The sequence below is a fragment of the Danio rerio genome, chromosome 15, assembly GCF_049306965.1.
Source record: "Danio rerio strain Tuebingen ecotype United States chromosome 15, GRCz12tu, whole genome shotgun sequence".
NCBI lineage: Eukaryota > Metazoa > Chordata > Actinopteri > Cypriniformes > Danionidae > Danio > Danio rerio.
In genome coordinates this window covers 40,438,069-40,448,376 of record NC_133190.1, presented here as the reverse complement: position 1 = coordinate 40,448,376, position 10,308 = coordinate 40,438,069, and the positions used below count along the sequence as shown (strand labels likewise).

Genomic DNA, 10,308 nt, shown 5'->3' with positions numbered 1-10,308 from the left:
AAATAATTTCTATTCTCTTTAATCAGCACTAACACTTTATTTATTTCTCAGATGACCATTACTGACCTCGGTTAAATCGATAACGTCATTTTAAAGCTTTTTTGTCAGTTCTCTGCCACTCCGGGCTTGGTAATTCTTGTTTTGGTGGTAAATTCCAGACACTTGTCCTGTCATGTCTCGTATTTTGTGCTCAGCTCAAGTTTTCTTGGGTTGAGCACTCATTTTCTGTCATTGTGTGTCTCTATGATTGAGTTAAATAAACTAAATGAAGTTATTTATATATATATATATATATATATATATATATATATATATATATATATATATATATATATATATATACATACATACACATTTATATGTATATGTGAGTGTGTGTGGATTATATGTATACTTATATATAAATAATGAAAGTATATTTTATTTCAACTTAATGGTGTGTCAAAATAGCAGTCAAGTACAATTAGTTCTTTTTAAGTTTATTTTTAAATCGTACTAAAGATCGACTGTTAGTACATTAAGTACAAATTTAGTCACTAAAAATTGAGCACTTTAAGTACATTCTGGAAGCGCATTAAGTGCACTTAGATTAACTGTATTATGCACTTTTTCACCTGGGTCATACTGTCAAATGCATTCAAATGACACTTTTAAGCATTACATACATTTTTGAGATAGTTCACTTTATTTTTAAATATATTTTTAAAAAGTTCAATTGAATTTATACTTACAATAACTATGCAAAAAGTGTACTAACTTTTAACTATTGTCATAGCATTCAAATTATACTTTTAAGCATTACACTTATGTTATATTTTTGAGGTAGTACACTTTATTTCTATATACTACATTTTCTATTTAAATATATTTTTTAAAAGTTCAATTTAATTTATAATTGTGACAACGATGTAAAAGTGTACTAACTTTGAACTATTTTTATAGCATTCAAATGATACTTTTAAGTATTACGCTTATAATATATTTTTCCGAATTCCATTAAAGTGGGTTTCAATGGTTGTGACTGAAGTATTGCAGACAGTACACAACCTCTAAGCACTTAATGAAAGCGTTCAATTGCCCTGTTGCAAGCTGGATGGATGTCTCTGGCCTGAAGAAAGGCAGAGAATTCAGAGGCTGTAAACTGTGTCAGGGAGAGTGTAGAAAATCAGTTGCCCCTTTCTCGCCCCCGGCCACTCATTGGACGCCTTAATCACTAGTTGCGGAACATTTTCTCCCATGTTCTAAAGCAGGGGTCACCAATCACGGTCCTGGAGGGCCAGTGTCCCTTCAGGGTTTAGCTCCAACTTGCCTCAACACACCTGCCAGGGTGTTTCAAGTATACCTAGTAAGACCTTGATTAGCTTCATCAGGTGCATTTGATTAGGGTTGGAGCTAAAATCTGCAGGACACCGGCCCTCCAGGAACAAGTTGGTGACCCCTGTTCTAAAGGGTATGGCTGGCTCTCCCATGCAGGGAAGAAAAGGGTTAGAAAACAAAGCATTAATTGCAGCCATACTTCATAAATACTTTGTGCAGACGTTCAACATCCTAGTCGCCAATTTGTTATGTCTGCTAACTGAATAATCAACACGATGCAGATGTAACTCAAATTAACTCTTTTTAATCCATGTGCAACCGCCACCACCATACACACTTCACTTCCTGCAAAACTCTCTATATCACTCTTTTCACAGTGACACCTAGTGCCAACAGTATAACATAACTCATATCTGACTCCAATTTTAGTATTAGGTGGTTTAGAATAATGATATTTTTATCCTCGTTTTATCTGACTCCATTTATAAAACAATGATAAGAATGTTTTGTTTCTTTTAATATTACTTTAGATTATGATTTAATATTTTTTTTGATTCGTTATTTTATATTATTTTTGCTTATTAGGATTCCTATAACATCCTGAGTCTTGTACCGGTCGAGTATACAACCTCTTAAGCACAAGCATGTCAGTCTTGGTCATTAAACAGAGATGAATAACCACAATTCTAAAAGGCAGAACCCTACTTACTCAGTTTAGAAATTTTGTTGTGTGGTCCCCATAGATGTGCTATCTACTAAATCACAGCAAAACTGTTTAATCATACCATAATCATTACTATAGAATCAAGCAGACCAATTCACTTAAACTATTAGTAACTTTGAGGAATCACCATATGATTTAAATAGTATTACAAGTTGATGAGATGAAGGCTTATCCACATTTAGATTGGCCTCAACATTACTTTGTTGTTCTAAATAGAAAACCCATTATTGGCCTTTTACAGTCTAAGTGTACTTGAACTAATGCCAATTTGTTAGTCGGATAACATGCATTGTATAGCGTGCAACGCTCCGTCTATCGTGTTTTAGTCCATCACTAACATGTACAGTGGCTTGTGGTGATATGGACTTAATGTAATCTACCAAAGATAATAAGACGAACTCTTTGAATAATTCAAAACATAACAATTTATTAGTCAGGTAAATGTGTATTATGCCAATTCATTCAGTCGATTCATAAAGGATCAATACAAGACATCAAATTATCAAAGATAAATCCGAGATTAAAAGATGCATACCTGACTTCAAAATATACATAGAATGGAGCAATAGAGCTCCACACTATGGGCTGATCTAGTTACAGGATCACGCCTCCCCTTAAGTAGTACTTCCAAGAATCCCCTCGAGGAAAGGGGTGTGTCGAATAACAGAAGGCATTTGCATTTAGTGGAAGAGTTTCTGGCACACTCTTCACAGTGGTTCAAAAAATACTTGAAGTTATATATCTATTGTTTTGATTATGTCTAATTCTGAGGGAATGAGACCATTGTACCAGTCACACTGAGACATTTCAAATGATATCAAACATGGCAGATAAAGTCATTTGGGTTGATTTAGAACATTCAGACTTTGAAATGACTTTCTTTGTGAGTATAGTATGTAGAGAGTGTGCGTGAACTGGGGTTGCAGGCATGCTTCACATGTAAATGAAGGAAAGGAGAAGGGCTGGTTTTCCCGCATTCCTACCTGCTGGGTTGTGGAACCGATTGTCTCTGTGTTTTCAGCTCATTATTTTAACTGTCAAAGACAACAAAATATTTGTGGTATCTCAAGTCTTACACTACTTTTTTAAAATGCATACATAAAAACATTATAAATATACATAGCACAATATAAATAAATGTGATTTTAATATGAATTTCAGCAAATAAGCACCCTTAATGTGTTTTTTCCTTTATTAAGATGCTCATGGTAATGTTTACTTTCACCATTTCATTTAGGGAAACTCCTGAGATAAATAAGTTATATCTCTGAATTTAACTAATTATAAACCTATACAAAATGATGTGCTTTCCACCTTCAGTCGCAATGACTTCTGGGACTTCTAGAGCGAGATCGGTGCTCAAGTCTGCATCAGTGTGTCCTCAATATCAAGAACACATCTGGGAAGTTTCACGTGTCCTCTGTTCTTGCAGTCTTGGGTAATGAAACTGAACTTTGGCAGCTGATGATGAAGTTACATGACAACACGAGGATGCAAGACCGCTGAAGAACGCATATTGAGAACAGTTTTGCCAACTTTGTCGTTATATTTAACGACTTTTCAGACCCCTCTAGTGACCACTTTTTAAAAATAGCGACTAGCAACAAATCTAGTGACTTTTTGTGTTACTGGAGATTTTTATAGACTCTCGAGTGTCTGTACTGTACCGTCCATACTCAACAGTGGCATTTCCACTGTAAGGCCAGTGCGAGCCAGGGCTTTTATCGGGCCTGGGCCAGGCTAATCGCCTTGGAGGTTGAGTACTGAGACCAAAATCATGTCGCGTTTCCACTGTTGGGCTAGTAGCTCGCAGATCGTCATGCAAACCCCACCCCCAGAATGTACCCCGAATCAAACGTCACACAGCCCGCCCACTTCAGCGGAAATCAAGCAGATCAAGCACACCATCACATCATAACGAAACGATTCAAATAAAGACAACTGAAATAAACAAATGACACGTTACTGTACAGCATTATATTATATGTCTATATGCACAGGCCTATGTATTTTCATTCATTATATTAATTTACTTGCCAACCAACTGCTGGCATCGTGCATTGAGTGGTCTCGCAACTAACGGAGGGACCCAGCGCAGTGAGTGCACCCATAATATATAACTACAGAAATGCTCTTGTAATAACTTGGTATGAAATGATTTTACAACATCTTCGTTTTGCTAGACATCTTCAAACATTTAGCCCAAATGCTCCAGATTTTTCCCTATAGGCTATATGACACTTCCAAGTAATCCCACTTTTTTTAAGGATGTTGCATATCATTCAGTGATCTTCAGTAAAGTGTTAAGTGATTCAAGAGCAAGCAATAAAATATAGGCTATATATCCTTGCGCTCAGCAGCTTTTCACTCATAAAGCTCTACATGTATTTAAAATTTCATTTTTATATTTTACCACGTCATATAAAAACATAAACAATTGTTTGAGGACACAGAACACATTATGTTTTTGCATTTTTCCACGATGCGTTTGTAAAGCGGCGCTGCGCAGGACTGGATGACAGAAAAAAGGTAGCGTAGTTTCTGCTTTCATTCACCCAAAAAATGCTTTGTTTGCACGGTTTCATTAATATCATCAAATCCAAATACTTTATAAAAATATTTCAAACCTCCTTCGGTGTTTATTGTTTTTAGAAAATATCTCAAATCTTTTTTTCAGAGAGGCCTTAGTAAACTGAAAATTTAATATGGTGTTAAAACGGTTTATTTTTGTATAGTATATACCTACATTATTCTTACTGTCGTCTATGCTTATGCTTATGCTGTCGTTATATTGTCATCTTTACTGTTGTATATGCTGTCGTTATATTGTTGTCCTTACTGTTGTCTATGCTGTCAGCATCCTTACTGTTGTTTATATTTTTTTAGAGGCATTACAGGTTTCATGGGAGCATTTTGAGCAGAGACACCATTGATATAACCTGGTCTTCAAGAAATCTTTTTCAAGGACAATTTTCCTGTATTTACAATAAATAGTTGTTTTCCAGTGAATGTCTTTTTCTTTTGGTTTGATTAATAAAATCAGTATATAATCAATAATATTAGTATTGTTGTCAAACATGGGTTGGGAAATATATTTTTTAAATAATAGCAAATTTATAGGCGTGATATGGACTTCAACTTTACATACATAGGCTGCTAATAAAAACCCCATATTAGAGGAGGGCAGAGGGCTCAAAAATATGGAGTTCCATTTGTGCCAAAAATTCCCATGCCTGCTTTCTGCCTTGTACTTCACATTTGACGTCTACTCTTATTGCCTGCATGTTCAGGAAAATCAGCATTATAGACATACATGTTGTCTGTTGATGTCATCTTAATCTTTTGTCCTGTCGGTTTTTCTCTGTTTTGTATCTTATTATATCGGGTTTTCTGTCATCTGATCTGTTGTCCTTATTGTTGTCAATTAATCTTTACTGTCATCCTTACCGTTGTAAATGCTGCCATCTTTATGGTCGTCTGTACTGTCATCCTTGCTGTCATTTTTATTGTCATCCTTACTGTCGTCTATGCTCTCATCCATGCTGCAGTTTATTCTGTCATCCTTATGGTCGTTTATACTGTCCTCCTTACTGTCGTCAATCTATTTTAGAGGCATTACAGGTTTTAAGGGAGCATTTTGAGTAGAGACACCATTTTGACATAACCTGGTCTCTAAGAAATGTTTTTCAACGACAAAAAAATAGTATCTTTTTTCAGTGAATGTCTTTTTCTTTTGGTTTGACTAATAAAATCAGTATATAATTAATAATATTAGTATTGTTGTTAAACATGGCTTGGGAAATTTTTTAAAAATATTTCATAGGAGTGATATGGACTTCAACTTTACATACATAGGCTGCTTATAAAATGATATATACTTATATTAGTCCAGGGACATTTTATAAATGTACTTTAAAAAAAAAAGTCTTTATTAGTGTATATGCCTTGTTCACATTTGGCAATTTCCATAATTATAGCAATCATGCAGAGATAATGGATCATAACTTCTTCAGATAACAGAACAAGTCAACAAAAGGATGATTGGATTAGAAGTCAATAAAGACGACAGCATAGACGCAGGGCCGGAGCAAGCTGAACTGCCGCTCTAGGCAGAGGACGATCATGCCGCCCTCAACCCCAATGTGAAAACGAAAGTGACCGGTTATGAAAATAAAGTGAGGTGTCGCGGACCTCTTTTCCAGCGCACTATGCGCGGATATAACTGAGGACGCGCAGGTGCTGAGGGAGGGAGGGAGGGAGGGAGGGAGGTGTCGCGGACACTGCGCTCTCTATTCTGCCGCCCTATGCGCAGATATAACTGAGGACGCGCGGGGGTCGCAGAACTCTATTCTGCCGCCTAGGTCGCCTCTATGGACGCGCTGGCCCTGCATAGACGACAGTAAGGATGACAGTATAACGACAGCATAGACGACAGTAAAAACAATAGCATAGATGACAGTAAGGATGACATTATAACGACAGCATGGACGACAGTAAGGATGACAGTATACACGACAGCATGGACGACAGTAAGGATGACAATATAACGACAGCATAGACGACAGTAAGGATGACAATATAACGACAGCATAGACGACAGTAAGGATGACAATATAACGACAGCATAGACGACAGTAAGGATGACAATATAACGACAGTAAGGATGACAGTATAAACGACAGCATAGACGATAGTAAGAATGATAATATGACGACAGTACGAATGACAGAACAGACGACCATAAGGACGGCAGCATATACAACAGTAAGGATGACAATAAAGATGAATAGACAACAATAAGGAAAACAGATGATAGAATACCCCTTATAATATGACAGTACAAAACAGGAAAAAAAAAACAGCAGGACGACAGATTAGGACGACATCAACAGAGAACAATTACGTCAACAATGCTGATTTTCCTGAACATACGTGCAATAAGAGTACGAAGACAAATGTGAAGTACAAAGCCGTAAGCAGGCATGGGAATTTTGACACAAATGGAACCCCATAGCCACCTGCTCTCGTCTACATTGCAGTCAAGGCGAGGTGCATCTCAAAGTAGTTGTCAACAGGGATTTAGAAACAGCCCATTTATGAGAAGTGGTATTGAGTCATCTGAGCGAGACACGGGTTCCATCTGTGAGGCATTGTGAAGTGCGGGGTAAAGGGTTTGGCAGGTAAGTTGTTCCTTGACGGCATATTTGTAACTACCCATGTATGTTTGATATTAAGTCTGTGATGTTGTTAATGACCCGCGATCGACTGCTTTAGTTAAGTTTACTAAGCTTTAGTTTCCGTGTGAAACAACAGTGAAAGTTCTGGCATCGGCATCGCGGCTAATCCCGATGTCATCGTTGGCATCTTGTTGTGTTTGATTATGATTCAGTGTACTATATTCCACATTTGTTATGCCTTATGCTGTCACACGTCCTTTATATAATGCAGCTTTTGTAATCTATGTCAATTTTCTGTTTACACCCAGCATACATTAGTCTGCTGACTGCACTTTAAGAGAGCTGCAAATACTGTATTGTTTGTAACGGGGATATTTATTGTGTCAGTACATAAACATTTTTTGTGTTTGATATTTTATTAATTACTTATACTTATTGTTCATCGCAGAAAACTACCTCCTTGCTCACAATAAAAGGTGGAAAATATCTCCTGACTCCTACTCCTTAATCAGAGTGCTGAAGTGGTCAGCAACATTGAAGAACCGACATGCTAAATTAAGCAATACCCAACAGCATATATTTGCTGAGGACCATATTTAGTTTTATCAGTCAATAGGGATGTACCAGGGTTGCTCTGGTAGAAAACCAACTATCTGTTACCATAAACAAGAAGACGGAACAAGATCAAGACTCGACTCTTTCCACTGCATTGACACCTCAACATGGGTAAGATTTTAATATCTATCATGCATATTACATGTTTATGGAAACTTTTCAGAATATAAATACAAGATTGTTTATAACACAGACAATGCACAGAGATAATGTAAAATCCATATAATTAAGCACAAGATACACATTTACTTTGTCAAACAAATGACCCTTCATACAAAGATGTGCTTCTAATGAATCCACACACTGCAAATGCAAAATTATTCAATATAAAAGACTAATTATTGGTTTTATTCTAATGAGGTTTTATTAAAATGTTTGAGAGGAGCATGATCAGATATACTCTAATAGCTAATAGTTCAGAAATTTGCAGCACAATGACACACTGACAGTCCTTTCTGTGTTCCCTTGTTTAGAAAACAGCAGTTTTGGGCTTAAAAATGTGACTGGAAACTCAACAGACAAGAGCACTGTGGATAACAAGGGATTTGATATTTTTTTTGCCTGCATTTTCACTGTAACCGTGGTAGTGGGTGTCATTGGAAATGGGCTGGTCATATTTCTGGCCGGCTGCAGAATGAAGACGACTGTCAACTCCATTTGGTTTCTGAATTTGGCGATTACAGACTTCATCTTTTTTTTACTTTCAATCACAAATTATTTCTTAATCGTGAGTAATCAGCACAGTGTCTTCACAGGCAGCCTTTTTAGCATTTCATTTACACAAAATGTGTTTGTTAGCGTTTGGACTCTTGTAGTTATTAGTCTGGATCGATGCCTGTGCACATGGATGGCTGTTTGGGCTCAAAATAACAGAACTTTGCGTAAAGCCAGAATCATCTGCATCATCATCTTTGTTTCATCCATAGTCTACATTTTACCTTACTTCAACCTTTTTGAGACTACATTTACAATTCGTGCCACATATGGATTTATATTGTCCTTTCTCATCCCCTTCCTGATCATTGCATCTTCATACATCGCTATTGGAGTAAAAATCAATCGCCTCAAAAAGAGGAAGCAGCTCAAGCCATACAGACTCATTATAACTGTAATCCTGACTTTCTTCATCTGTTCATTTCCACAACATGTTTGCTATTTTTTGATGGCAAAAGCAGAAAAGAATAATTGGACTCTCCCTTATCAGTTTTGGAACATATTTATTTTTACTCTCTACCTGGTTAATCTCAACAACAGTCTGAACCCATTTCTCTATGTGTTCATGTGTGATGATTATAAGAAGAAGCTGAAACAATCTCTGCTGCTGGTGCTGGAGACGGCGTTTGCTGAAGATCATCTGGACATTAAAGATATAAGACAGACACAAACAGATGAGCAAGAGATGAAAACCACACATGAATTGCTAAAAATGTAGAATCTTTTTTTTTTTTTGGGGGGGGGGGGGGGGGGGATCTTTTAAATCATTGCTAATACTGCATATAATTATCACAGTTAAACAGTAACTGTCATCTGTATTTAGCATAATTTTCTGTCTAAGACATCTCTTGTAAATTATAGATTTATAAATCCAGGTTTTGTGCTTGGTTTAGTTTTGTGTTCTTGTTTTCAGTGTCTGTATATTCACTTAGGGCTGATTTCATTGTTTAGTTCAGTGTGTGTATTTAAGTCTCAGTCTGTTTTTGTAGAATTTTTTTTGACGTTGACCTGTTTGTCTATTTTATTAGATTAAAAGCATTGCTGTGTGCATAATTTATTTCTATTTTCTTTAATCAGTACTAACACTTTGTTTATTAGTCGGATGACCAGTTATGGATTTTTTATGATATCGGCTAAATAGTTAAAGTCATTTTAAAGCTTTTTTGTTTAAGTCTTGTTAATTCTTGTTTAGGTGGCAGATTCCAGACACTAGTTGTGTCATGTTTCAAATGTTGTAATCTCTCTTTCATGTCTGTCATGCCAAATCCTGTCAAGCCTAGTATGAGTGTGTATTAATGCTGTTTTTCCCCAGGAATGTTTCAGTTGTTTTGCTTTGTTTTTGGAAAATAAAATCCTTCATTTCTGCAATTGGGTCCTCGCGTCATCTCCTCCATCCCCCATACGTGACCATTTTTATGTTCCATTTATCAGTCAAAACTGTGCTTAGAAATTTTTTTGTCACAGAACCTACTGGGCCCCACTCAAAAGACATCATATCAATGCCTCCTTTAGTCCTTTCTGTGATAAATGTCCCAACCAGGAACTTGGATCTTTTTTCCATATGATGTGGGAATGTGAGAAAGTACAAAGATTTTGGAATGAGATACTGTATGTGTCATCCTATCAAAAATTATTGATTATCCTGTACCATTGAATCCTTCTGTTCTATTACTGAGTGATGATTCTACGTTGAACCTTACCAAGCTACAAAAAGCTATTTGGCTGGCTGACTTAAATTCTGCTAAAAAATTACTAGCCCAA

At 36.4% G+C, this 10,308-nt stretch overlaps 1 protein-coding gene across 1 annotated transcript; it reads left to right on the top strand.

Moving 5' to 3' along the window:
• Positions 1 to 7,139: 7,139 nt before the first annotated feature.
• Positions 7,140 to 9,920, top strand: si:dkey-42l23.7. Its single transcript, XM_017351222.4, has 3 exons — positions 7,140 to 7,221; positions 7,667 to 7,944; positions 8,307 to 9,920. The coding sequence occupies exons 2-3, from the start codon at positions 7,941 to 7,943 to the stop codon at positions 9,263 to 9,265; spliced, it is 963 nt and encodes a 320-aa protein (XP_017206711.1). The 5' UTR covers positions 7,140 to 7,221; positions 7,667 to 7,940; the 3' UTR covers positions 9,266 to 9,920.
• The last annotated feature ends 388 nt before the right edge of the window (positions 9,921 to 10,308 follow it).